General features: G+C 37.9%; 1 protein-coding gene across 1 annotated transcript in view; it reads right to left on the reverse strand.

Annotated features, from left to right (window-relative positions):
* Positions 1-13,950, reverse strand: part of LOC104680073 (gamma-aminobutyric acid receptor subunit beta-1) — an 89,177-nt gene that overhangs the window by 55,264 nt on the left and 19,963 nt on the right. Inside the window, exon 2 of the mRNA XM_030914272.1 lies at positions 2,028-2,140. Coding sequence (XP_030770132.1) covers positions 2,028-2,140 — 113 coding nt within the window. The remainder of the gene's footprint in view (positions 1-2,027; positions 2,141-13,950) is intronic.

Below are 13,950 nucleotides of genomic sequence, written 5' to 3' on the forward strand. Positions count from 1 at the left end.
GGACCTGGCCAGGAGACTGGAGGAAGTAGGCATGGTAGTTCTTGACATCCTTCAATTTGAGGATATCTATATGTTGATTCATACTTAGGCTGCATATACACATAAGCAGGGGTGGAGATTCCAATTATGGGAAATGCCTTTTGATATCTTCAAACAAGGGCTTCATGTCTCTGGATGGTAGTAGAGATATAATATTGGGCTTGGAGTTCCCACTCCCAGAGGTTTCTGCTGCCTATAGCCATGGGTAACAACGTGATTCATCTTTAGGGTCCTAGTTATGGAAAGTCCCTTACTGTTGTGATAGATACTTAGGCAGATATTGGCTGCCCTCCACTTCCTTTTCCTTTGTTTCATGTGAGCTAGAATGTGGATATAATCAGTCAGCTTTTACTGCAAGGACAAGGGCAACTAGTTGGGGCATGGCACAGCCAAAACTGGCTGGGGTCTCTGTACATCCTTTTGGAGCAGAGTCGTTTACTTACCTAGGTTCTGTTCTACAAGAGAAGAACAAGTGCATCATTCCTGCTAGTGAATTGTGGGGTTTATTTGTTCTAGCAGTCTGGTCTGTGTCCTACCTAATATACAGGGCAATGTGATAAGATGAACACTGGGGAGATAAAGGTTGGAGACTGGCTAGAAACTACAAAGAGCTGTCACACAGGACAGCAAAGTAGTTTTAGGGAAAGCAAAACATTTAATTGATTAGACTTTTCTGCATTTGTTATTTGTTGGTTCCTTTTGGGTAGAAGGTCAATTACCAGCATTTTCCTTTTTGGAGTAGTTGAAGATCTCTACAAGCAGATAAGAGAAGTGCAGTGAAGTCATCTCTTTTCTGTCAGGTTGAGAGGACTGACTTCTTAGAGCCGCTTTTGGAAGTTAGAGTAAACTTTGACTTTAGCTATAAATTACTTATTGAATTTCTATTTTCTGCCAATGGTGATGTGAGATTGAAAGAGATACTAGACATGGTAGCTTTCTAAAGTTGCTTACAGTCTAATCAGGGACTTCTAAGCTATTAGGAGACACATGCCATAAAGTAGTATATGATAAATTAATCAGTAAGAGTAAGATCTCTAGAGAAAGTAGTGCTTGGAATGAGCTGTGAGTGGATATAATAATGGTAATGCCTACTAATTATTTAGCACATGACATGTGCCAGCAGGGTTCAGATAAGCAGAGAGGAGGATAAAGGCCATTTCAGGCAGGTAATAGTGAGGTGTGGAAGGAGGGAAGTCAGAATGCATATGGTGGGTATGTCCATGTACGGCAGAAGCTACATTTTGTGTAGCTTTGGAATTGGGAGATGTCACACAACTTTGGTACCCTAGGTTATAATCCATTTACACAAACTAATGTGCCACACATAATGTCACAAAATCTCAGAAAAAAAATTTAATAGTCTAAAATGTAATATAAATTAAAATTTAATAGTACATGACATCAGGTAACTTTTGAAGCTTAAGTCACAGTTTTAATTCTTCTATGACAGTGAAAACCTTGCAACTTTTCATCATAATAGAAACTAAACTTGGAGAAAAATTCTGATTGTCATCTCATGAAAAAGTCTACCTCTGCCACATGATATTATTCTTCGGTTACTGAACAAGGCAAGAAGAAAATATTTTTGGAAAGGGGGGTAATGTTGAGATTCTTTTTTTATTTTCCCATCTTACGTGATTCCCCTAATACTAGGTCTCTCTGTAGCAGTGGATAAAATAGGAGACTCAGTTTGGAGCCAGATTGTGGATCTCAAATGGTTGAATTTATCCTATGGACAATGAGTAGCAATTGAGGCTTTTAAAAATCAGTGGGTAGCATAATGAGAATGTCTTTACAGAGATATGTATCTGGCTGCAGTGCTTAGAATAGGTAGGTGGAGAACAAAACTGGAGGAAGAGATGCTGGCTAAGAACTGTGTTTGGAATAATTCATGTTTATGTTGTAATTTGAGGGGCGTTAGGAGACACTCTGCTACCTGAGTGAGAGACAATACATTTTCTGGCAGAGATTAGCTTGTGGGGACTCACCTGCATGCACACTGAAGAGATCTACATCTTGGGAAAATGGTTCAATGTACAGATCAATTTGGGCAAGAAAGGAAGTCAGACATATTCCAGATGGCACAATGGCTTTATGAGCCCTGGAATTGTTCAAAATGGGAACCAATGGTGAGCCTATGGGTAGTATGAGGGCACTGAATGTTGGGGTGAAGAATGCTAAAATTAAATTTGCCTATGACATACTTTTACCTACTGTGTCAATCAGGGTCCCAGCAGGAAACAGATGGCACACTCAATGTGAATAAATTGAAGTTAATCAAAGGGCTATTTACAACCCTCAGGACTGGGCTAAGAGAAAGCCACAAGGTAAGAACTGCACAACAAAGCATCCTGAGGCAGGCAACAGCCAGGGAGCCAGTCACCACCACCTCTGGGCCTGAAGAGTCAAGGGAGAGAGCAGATTAGCTGTGCTCAGAATCCAGAGGGTGTAGCTCAGGAGAAGGCCCTCAGGTAGGAGCTGTGGTCTTGGTAGAGGGATGGAGTCAACTATGGCGATGAGTGAAACACTGGAATAAATACCTTGATCTCACTTACCTCTTATTCTTTAATCTCCTGCTCATGCCTTTCATTGGTAAAATCAGCCAGAAGACAGAGAGCAAACAAGCCCACTACTGTAATCCAGATAGGTCACCCTCCCAGGACACAAAGCAGGTAGAGAAGGGAGGCGAGAGAAGGAGTATAGCGGGGCGGAGCAAGGAAGATATCTGACATGATTCTTCCTGGTGTTGCTAATCGCTGGGTGGGAAGAAACAATCCTTACCCCAAATTCCTCTCCAATGGGTCTTCTTTTAAAATGAAATTATCCTGAAAAAGGTTGAATTAAACTAATTCAAACTAAGTGGTAATCAACTAATAAATGAATGAGTGATAGATTAAAGGGTAGGAGGATACTGAAAGAACAAACAAAAAAGTGAAACAGACTATAATTTGGAATTTTGCCTGGGGATCACGGTATCTAAATTGTTGAAGCTTCTGTCTGTGTCTTTTATTGTAGCAGTCATGCAAGCTGAGCTGAGGATTAGAGATAAGTTGTATTTTGTTTTTTATTCTGGGTCAGAGGAACCTCCACATGGGGACCAGAGAGGTGGAAGGATGTACAGGAACTGAGGATACATTTTCAGAGTGCAGTCAGCTCGGTGCTCACTGCTTTCCTCTCTTTGTCCTATTCATTTTGTTTCCCTGTTATACCAAGAACATATTCTGAGGTACAAATCAGCGTCCTGATATTATTTTAGAATTTCTTGTTGCCATGGTGTATGTTGATTATTTAATTTTTTCCCTATTTCTATTTTAGTTTGTTCTGCTTCATTCTTTAGGATTCTTATTTTTCCTTGTCTGTACTTTCTATCTCAAATTCTTTTATTCTATTCCATTTTAAGGGGAAAACAAATTTTAAGCAGTCTTTAAAAGAATTTTATGCACATCTTCTAAGTATTGCTTTTAACTTGGATTTTCTTGTTTTAGCTTTTATCTTTCATTCCTTCAACTTTCATGTTTCCAGGTTTTTATCTCTCTGGTTCTAGCCCTTTAAGTTTTTTATTTATGCTGGTTTTATCTTTAATCTTTTTCTTTCATGTTTAAATTTTTTTAATCTCACTGGTTTTAGTTTTTCTTTTCTTTTTTCGATTCTTTAGGTTTTATCTTTGTTGAATCTTCCACTTTCAGTATGAAATTTTGCTTTATTTCTTATCTTTTCCTTTTCTTTTTATTCTCAACTTTTTTCTTTCATTTGCCTCAACTCCTTTCTCTGTCTTTATCATTTTAATAGCTTTCTCACTCTTCCTCCTCTTGTTCTCCTTCCCTTTCTTTTACCCTAACTTCTTCTATTTTGTCTTCTTTTTTTCTTTGTTTTGTAGTTTGCTTTTGTGCTACAAAAAGGCAAGAAGCTTTGCAACATGAGGAAAACCCATAAAGTAAATTGGACAACTTGGAGGCCTTTGTCCTTCCACTTTTTAATTATCCCCCTAAAGGCCTCTCAGTTAACTGGCAGATAATCTCTCTAAAATCTTCACTCTGGAAATCTAAAACAATCCAAGGCAATGCCAGTCCCTTCTAGTGTCTTCTCTGTTCCTCTAAGTCCTAAATGTAAGGCTGCTATTATACTGTATCTCTGATGCATGCAGTTTTTATTGTATGCATTTAGACCGTTTCTATCTCCAGCAATCAGATAAATGTGTTATTGCATGAGAAGTAGATTGGTTTCTTTCCTCCCTTGATCTTAGGACTGTTGTTGAGATCCCCAAATCATAAAAGAATATTCTGTGTTCTAATTAAGTGTTCTGGGAAGCTAGGGATGATTAACCCTAATGTCTTCCCCTGCCCGTATCCCGGTGAACACTGTTTCTCTTTTATGATCTTCTGTTTATTTATTCTGTACATCCCAGAGTGGTATTAATCACCTCTTGTGCTCTAAGTACAATGACTGCCAGGTGGTCTGATGGAGCTTAACTTGGAATCATTAAGAAAGGAGCAGGATTGCTTCCTTATTAGCCCTTTTTGTTTTCTCAAGATGAATTTATTAACCTAAATACAAAAGTGTCCTCTAGTCTATTCATAGCAAACTTTACTTTAAAATGGACAGAACCTGTAATGCATTCTGTTTTCTATTCTCTAATGGTAACCAGGTGACCAGATCATAGATTATTTTATAATAAGCCTCTTTTTGCTTACTGGTATTCTAAATATGACCTGGGAAAGTGGTCATGTCTCCCTCTTTTCAACCCGGGGATAGTTGTTTCGGGATCCTGCAATCAGAGTGGGATGAGAAAACCCAAAAGTAAGAGAGACTGATTTTCTGGCCTGAGATGTGCCTTTTCCTCCCCCATCACCGACACATACAAAGTTTGGCTAATCTCTAATTTTAAGTCATGGTCCATGGTATGTGGTATGTGGCATGGTAGTCTAGAAGATGGGCTCTGAAGGAAGACAGGGTTAAAATTCCAACTCTACTAGTAGTTTGTGTCATTATGGACAAGTTACTTCAACTATATTTGCCTCAATTTCTTTATCTCTAAAGTGAGTATAATAAATTTCTTAAGGTGTAAAGTGCTTACCACTCTACCTGGCACATTGTAATCTCTCAATAAATGTAAACTAATACTTTTTAAGACTCAATTCAGAGGTCTTCATCTCCATGAAATATTCCACAACTGAGCACCTTGGACACACACACACACACACACACACACACACACACACGCTTAGACACATATTCTCATTTGTCAGTCTGGTGCTTCAGATACCTTTTTGTGTGTGTGTAGCATCTTGCACATATCTCTTCATGGCATGTCCACAATGTACTAGCAGTATCTGTTTACATATATTCATTTCTTGCTATTTGATGAGCATGTTGAGGTTAGGAATTGCGTCTTATTCACCTTTGTATTCTCAAAATCTATCATAATAGCTGGTACACAGCATGTGCTTAATAAATATTTAATTAAAAACAATGACGAACAGTTGATGTCTGAGGACTTTTTAAGTATCTGTGTCTTATGTAACTTAAAGAAAAGATTCTTTCTTTTACTTCCTAAGCAACAGATGGACAATAACTTAAACCTCTATAGGCACCCTAGTCTGTCCTCTGAGTGCGTAGATGAATCGGGCTTCTATGTGCCACAGTCATAACCAGGTTAATGGATCACTATACGAAAGAAAAAAGAAGTCTCCTATAACCACATAAAATTTATGATTGATTACAAACTACTCAAACCTTTGAAAAATGCTTGAATTTTATAATTTGATGTGAGAATCACATCAATAGCCGAGAAATGTGGGCAAATTCCGAGATACTGTCATTACAGATTTAATGTAATGCTGCCACTTGCTGCCACTCTACTCACTCTCCCTCATCCATAGCCAAATTTCTAGAGTTATCCATAATTCCTGTGGCCATTTCCTCATTACCCATTTACCTTATTCCACTCTGACTTCTAGTTCCATCAATCCCAAACAGTGTGTACTACTATGGCTCTGACCCTCATTTGCTATATTCAGTTTTTGCTTCTCATTTTATTTGACAAATCAGCAGCATTTGACCTGATTATCCTTGCCATCCTTCTTGAAACTTTCCTCCAGTGGCTTCTCTGACATTTTCTCTTGATCATCCTGCTATTTATCTGGAAGCTCCTTATCATAATTCTTTGCAGACTTATGCTCTTCTCTCAAGGCTGGGTTCTCTCAAGGTCTTCCTCTCTTGCCATTCATTTTATATTTTCTCACTAGGCAAATTATCCACGTCATTGGCTTTAACAACTCTCTCTACCTTGATAACTGCCAAATGTACATGTCCAGCCTAGATTTCTCCTCTGAACTCCAGGTTCATGGCCTCACTGCCCACTTAACAACTCCAGTTGATGACTTAAAGCCACCTCAAGTTCAGTATCTTCAGCATGACCTCTTGCTTTCCCCATCAAAACCTATCATCAACAAAGTTGCACCAGTCAGAAACTTGGGAGTAATCTTTGATGTCTTCATCCTTTTCTCCAGTATCTAATTTGTCATTTCCTATTTTAACACTGGAATTTCTCTTAAATCAGTCCAGTATTTTTTTCCATCACTACTGCCATCACCATTTTTATCATATTTGGCAGATGCTGCTGAACTGTCTAGTCACTTCCACTCCGTGCTTCTCCAAACCGTTTACTACAGTGGCAGCCAGGTGACAGATTTCAAAGTGCACATCTGTTCACATTATCTCCTGCCTAAGTTTCCTGAGTGGTTTCTCATTTTGCTTTGTCTCTTCTACAACCCTAACTTCTGCAGGTTCCCCTCACTCTGACTTTAGCTACCCTGGCTTCAGCTTTACTTTCTTAAATACCCATCTTCCTCTTGCTACAAAGCTTTTGCATATGTTGTCATTTCTGCCTAAATCCAGAATACTTTTTATCCTTTTCCTTTTGGCTTATTTACTATTAGTCCATAAGATATTTTGTTGGCATGCTCTCATTAAGTCCCCAGAAGAAATTTTTTTGTTATCATGGCTAGGAACATCATTGCGGTTTCTTGACCTCCTTTTTTAGTTGTTTGTTTTAATCTTATAGACACAGAGAACCATGCGATGAAACCATTATTTTTTTCTTGTTACTAGCTTTTGAAGAGTCTTTATTATACGGTGGTTACCTGGAGTCAAATTAACTAGGTTTAAATTCTGGCTGCAGTATCCAGTGGCAGTTTGATCTTTATCAAGTTATGCAAAATTTCTGTGTTTTCAATTTCTCATTTATGTAATAGAAATATTAATAGTATTTATCCTCATTGGGTTGTTGTGAGAGGTAAATAGATTAACATGCATAAGGCATTTAGAATGTGTGTGATGTATAGTAAGTGTTCAGTAAAAATTGGGATTATTATTATTCTGACCACAACTTGAATTGCCAGATTGAGTCATGTGAAAGTGACTTATGGGTCTTAATATGTGGATTCTTGACTCAATGCTCCACTTTACTCTATATATAATAACACGTATAGTAATTGAAGAGTAGTTTTGAGTATCCAAATTCAGATTCTAAAGAAATACAGTAGACTCCTCATTGTAATAATAGAGATTTATTATTGTTAAAATAGGTTTTTTTAGATTTATTATTGCTACAAATGGATTTATTATTGTTAAAATAGAGGTTAAAATAGTAGAGATGTTATTTGTAGGACTAACTCTAAAGACATTATGATTTGCTCCATAGAACTGTATAATCAAATGTATAGCAGAAAATACCTTTGGAACAGGGTTTATCTGCATTTTTACTCCAACAGATATATCACTGAACACCATAATTAGAACTCAGGATTAGAGCCATGTTGTATTATCAACACAGGCAGCTTTTCATACTTGTTGTAGGAAATTGGCTATTTCCCTACACGTGAAAGGAGGTTGGATTCCATTTTTATTTTCTAACACCAAAATTGAGAAAAATAAAAACAATAACTCTGAGTTGCAGCACTCTTGTAATCAATTGTTTAAAAAAATAGGCAAAAAATACAGCTATTTCTTAGGTTTTTTTCCAATCCTAAAAATATTTCCTACTCTCTGTATTATTCGAATTTTCTGGAAAAAAAGTCTTCCTTATCTCATATCACAGATGTCTCCGTAGCTACAGACTCCACCGGCAGAATAATAAATGGATTCTTGAGATTGTGTTGGGTCTGTTTATTTTTTTTTTAGAGCTTTCCTGCAGAGAGTAGAAATAGCCAGTACCTTTGTTGTACATCTTGTAATTATATTTGGCCATATTAGGTGATCCTCCCCCGTCTCATGTTGGTTAATGTAACAGGCTCCCAGAGTGAAACAAATAGAAATTCATTTTACTTCAAGTCTGATGCAGAAAGCACACAGGCAGAAACACAGATCACTTTTTTGCTTAAAAAAGAAATCACCATCTGCTTTGTATAGGGATTAATATTCAGGCACCATCTCATTGAGGTGTTTCATGTTAGAGTCTTTTGACCACAAATTACCCTCAGTTTTTCTTTAAATGGAATATGTAGGTTTGGCTATTAACAGAGAGGCAGAATGAAAACAAAGGCAGGTTTATGTCTGAAATTTTTAATACAGTGAAATTGGACTTTACAGCTAGCCTTACAGAGAATGGTGTTAAAAACAAAGTAACAGTAAAGGATTGAAAATGTTGGTATAATCCCAGAATTCTCTTATGGGTTTAACTCAGCTTCACTATTTATGAATTTGTATAACAATGGTGCCGTGATTTTACAGAATGCTTTCAGAGCAATTTCCTCACTTTTGGTCACTTGTATTTTCCGCTCAAAAAGTACTCTCTAAGATTATTAGGCATGTTGGGAAGCTGATTTAACTTTTAGGTCAATCAAGGGCCATTTAGATTAAATGAACTAATGTATGTATAAGCACTTTGAAAAGTACAAAGTTCTCTACAAATGCAAGATGATTTTACTGCTATTAAATAAATGATAGAAGAGTTAAGGCAGCTTTCTAAACACTGAATAACAAATCTCCGGATGAAAAAGTGATAAATGTTTCCATGAGGATGTTCACTGCTAAGAGGTGTACTTCAGATCTCATAATACTGTCTGGCCCCCTGAGATTTGAAATCTTTGCAAAGCTGTGAGATTACAGCCAAAAGTCATCAGTATTTGCACATGAAGAATACTTTGAGAAGCCATTTCACTTTCTGTGCCATAATGCAGTTTATTTGATTCTCCCAAGGGGTTTAAATACTGGGGAATTGTAGTCCAACTAGTTCTTGTCCAATTGCTTGTGGGACACAACCTAAAATTTCTACGTAGTTGGGCATCATCATCCCTAAGCTATTTTAATTAGGATATGGGAGACCTTGGCTTCCAATAATGTTATGGCTACCACTTTGATGGTGATTATGAGCAGGAGTGGTATTTGAAAACACAGGGGGTCCCCACTCAAACTATAGATATATCACCCAAACTCAGAAAAATTCCTAAGATTACATTAGAGTTCTATCAAGTTACATTTACATTATAGTTACATTCGGGTTCATTGAAATTACTACTGTTATGGGCTGAATTGTGTTTTCTCTACCCCTAAATTCATATGTTGGAGTTCTAACTTCAGATTCTGACTGTATTTGGAGATAGGGTCTTTGCAGAGGTAATTGAGTTAAAATGAGGTCAGTTAGTGTGGATCCCAATCAAATATGACTGGTATCCCTAAAAGAAGAGGAAATTTGGACACAAAACTGTACAGAAGTAATTCTGCATCCAGACTGCCTTTGAACTTGAGCTGTAACATCAAGTCTTCCCTGGGTCTCTGGTCTGGTAGCCTACCCTACTGATATTAGACTTACCAGCCCCTACAGTTACATGAGTGATTTCCTTAAAATAAATCTCTCTCTATCTCTCTCTATATATACATACACACACATATACACACACATGTATAATACACATATATATAACATGTATATATATACACACACATATATGTTTATATACATACACACATACATTCTAATGGTTCTGTTTCTATGGAGAACTCTATGACTAATATAACTACCTATAGATATTTACATTCTAAAATATATGAATACAAGCTACCTCTGAATTATACATTCTAGTGGCTAAGTGAATGGCCTTTAGAGTCACACTGCTGAGTTCAATGTTAGCTTTGCCATTTTCTAGTGATGTGTCTGTGAGCAAGTCATTTAACCTCTCTGTACGTTAGTGTCCATATCTGCAAATTGGAAATAAGTGGGTGTGGTGAGGATTTAAGGAGAAAAGTGTTATTGAAGCATTTAGCATAGTGCCTTGTCACATCATAAGCTCTCAACATATGCTAGTTATTAGTATCATATTGTGATTATTTACGTATTGTTTTAGTTAGGACTCTTAGTTGGGGATAGTGAGAACTGAATAAGGCTAGTGTAAGTAGAAAGGAGTTGATTAAAAGATGTTGTGCAGCCCACAGAATCACTGAGAACATCAGAGGACCAGGCTCTGAGGCCACAAAGCCAAGAACCATTGCCAAAAGAATGCTATAGAACTGGTCCCAGGAATACCCCACTGCAGCTCTCTGAACATCACTTGTACCATCAACACTGTTGAGTCTGGGGACCAGAGGAGGCCCCCAGAACCACTTCAGAAGCTGCTATTATAGGGCTTCTCTTGTACCAGCACATTCTCTGGACTCTCTTACTCTTTACGTCACTAATTTCCCATTCAACATTTGTGATGAGTGTGAGAGATTCACGGAACCTGGCTCTCATGATCAGCTACAAGGGTGCTGGGAAAGCAAGGCATTTTTCAGTTTTGATGATGGGAGATAGGCTCTGCCTTACAAGGTGGGAGACACACAAGACACAGGAATGCTGGGAGTTCTAAAAATGATCAACATTCACCACATATGTAGACGGATGTTGACATCAGCTGACCACTGGCCATAGAAAACTCTTCTCTTCACTTCTGTTTTTTACAATCCTTTTCCAATCTTCTCTCTGTGTCACTTTTAACCACTGCTGCCTATAACAACTCCCCAGATCTTACCCCTAATCGCCCTAACTTTTTTTGTATGTGTTGAATTGGTTTAAGTGCTTTGGTGTGATAGTGTCAGGTGAAGGATATAACATTATTTTATTGCCTATGAAAATATTTAATTATGACTGCTAGGGAAAACATCTAATTATAAGAAAGAAAGGTATTGAAAAATATGAACTTTGAATTAGAAAAAATGAGGTTTGTATCTTGGCTTTCTGCTTAGCATCAAAGTGACCACTGGCACATTTCTTACATTAGGTCCATTAGGTCTCAACCTCTCCATTTGTAAAACAAATAGCATTAAATGACTGACCCTGAAGGAGGTTTGTGAGAATTGGACATAACATAAGTCTTGTAATATGAGACTGACATATAGGACCTACTGCAATCATTTCCTAGCCTTCAGAGGCTTCAAAAATATCAATCAAATAATATTTTTAAAATCTGATTTTATCAGATTTTTATACACAGAGCAACAACAAATAAATGTCAATTCTGGGTGGCATTATCAATGAACATTATGGATGGAACTTTCTGGATAAAAGGACCATTTGAAAAAAAAAAAAAAAACAAAACTAGACCAACATCTTCCAAGCCATTTTTATTAAGGTTTATGACCCACTCTTCTCTGCCAAATCAAACTAGCATCTGCATCACACAGGCAGCAGAAAGGCCATTTTACCTATGGTGCATACTTTCCAATCCCTAAACTCAGGATTTCCCTGTTTCTTATTTTGTCCTTAGTATAAATGAAGCTAGAGATGGCACTGCAGAAAAGATTGACTGCGTACCTGATTGGACATGATCAGAAAAGAAATCTCTGCCTAAAATTTGCTCTTTGGAAGTGTTTGGAAACCAAATTTTGAGGAACAGAGAATGCTTTTGTAAGAGCAAGCTGACATCCCTAAATACATGTACTTGAAAGTTTTCCTGAAAAAAAATTTTTGCATCATGAAAATTAATGAACAATATATGTCTATTTGCTCAACACTTTATTGGCAAACTTATTTAAGGAGTAACTGTCAGTTTCTGCTTTGTGTAAAGTGCTGTGCTTCGCTCAAGGATATAACGATGAGAAATACAAATGCAATGTCTTTATTCTTAGGGTTTACAAACCCTTTGGAGAGCCAGATCTTAGTCAAATTCAGTTTCTTTGTTCATTCATCATCCAATTAATTCATTCAAAATAATCTATTGAATGCCTACTAGGTGCCAAGCAATGTGCTGTTATGATAGCCATATTCATTACATGCTTATTATGCATTAAGCCTAGTTGCTTTACATACCTTTAATCCTTGCAACAAACCTGTAAGGTACACATTATTTTATAGAGCCAACACAGACTTACAAGGGTTAAATAATTGGCTTAGGATGATATATCTAGAAGTGGCAGAGCTGTGGGGCCCAAACTCACCCCTGCTCTACAGCCTCTCCGAAAAAGTCCATCTTGTGACTCACACAGTTGATGAACCAAATGACTAGATCAATTTAAGTATACAGCAGAATGATTTTTCCCTCAGGGCCCTTGATATATCTGTGCTAATGGTGCTAACAGTTTCTATAAATTAGGAAAACAGTAGTTAGGCCTACCAATTGAAATCCAGGGAGGAAATGTTACTGTAATAGTTATAGCCAAAGAGGAGGGGCAAAAGCCATAAAAAGCAATGTATTGCCTTTTTGAATGACCCCAGAAACCCTTTAGACCACAATGTTTCTGTTTTTGTCACTGCAAATTAAACAATCTTCCCACTCCCACCTTCATATTCTTTCTAAGGTTATTTTCATTTGTGAAAACTAAGTCCCTTCATTCTGAAAGGATATGATCAAGGTCTGGAAAGGCACAGTGGAAGCATAGAAGATGAGAGTGAACGAATTCACAGACATCTAGACACTACCTGCACGTTATGCACATTGTACCCTATAACTTAAAGTATAATTAAAAAAAAAAAAGAAGTTTTCCTTGAGTTTCAAGGTGATATGACTAGGCCGTGTGTGGTGGCTCACTCCTGTAATCCCAACACTTTGGGAGGCCAAGCAGGCAAATCACCTGAGATCAGAAGTTTGAGACCAGCCTTGTCAACATGGTGAAACCCCATCTCTACTAAAAATACAAAATACACGTAGTCCCTGTAGTCCCAGCTACTTGGGAGGTGAGGAAGAGAATCACTTGAACCCAGGAGGTGGAGGTTGCAGTGAGCCAAGATCGCGCCACTGCACTCCATCCTGGGTGACAGAGGGAGACTCTGTTGAAAAACAAAGAAAAAAAGAAAAGGAAAGAAAGAAGAAAGAAAGAAAAAGAGGAGGAGAAGAAAAAAAAGGAAGGAAGGAAGGAAGGACGGGGAAGGAAGGATGAAGGAAGGAAGGACAAAGGAAGGAAGGAAAGGAAGGAAGGAGGAGAAAAGGAAGGAAAGGAGGAAGGCAAGGAAGGAAGGAAAGGAAAGGAAGGAAGGAAGAAGGAAGGGAAGGAAGGAAAGGAAGGAAGGAAGGAAGAAGGAAGGAAGGAAGGAAAGAAGAGGAAGGAAGGAAGGAAGGAAGAAGGAAGAAGGAAGGAAGGAAGGAAGGAAAGGAAGAAAGAAGAAGGAAGGAAGGAAGGAACGGAAGGAGGAAGGAAGGAAGGGAAGGAAGGAAGGGAAGGAAGGAAGGAAGGAAGGAAGAAGGAAGGAAGGAAAGAAGGAAGGAAGGAAGGAAGGAAGGAAGGAAGGAAGGAAGGAAGAGGAAGGAAGGAAGAAGGAAGGAAGAGGAAGGAAGGAGGAAAGGAAGAAGAAGAAGGAAGGAAGGAAGGAGGAGGAAGGAAGGAAGGAAGGAAGGAAGGAAGAAGGAAGGAAGGAAGGAAGGAAGGAAGGAAGAGAAAGAAGGAAGAAGGAAGGAAGGAAGGAAGAAGGAAGGAAGGAAGGAAGGAAGGAAGGAAGGAAGG

The sequence above is a fragment of the Rhinopithecus roxellana genome, chromosome 2, assembly GCF_007565055.1.
Source record: "Rhinopithecus roxellana isolate Shanxi Qingling chromosome 2, ASM756505v1, whole genome shotgun sequence".
NCBI classification, from domain to species: Eukaryota; Metazoa; Chordata; class Mammalia; order Primates; family Cercopithecidae; genus Rhinopithecus; species Rhinopithecus roxellana.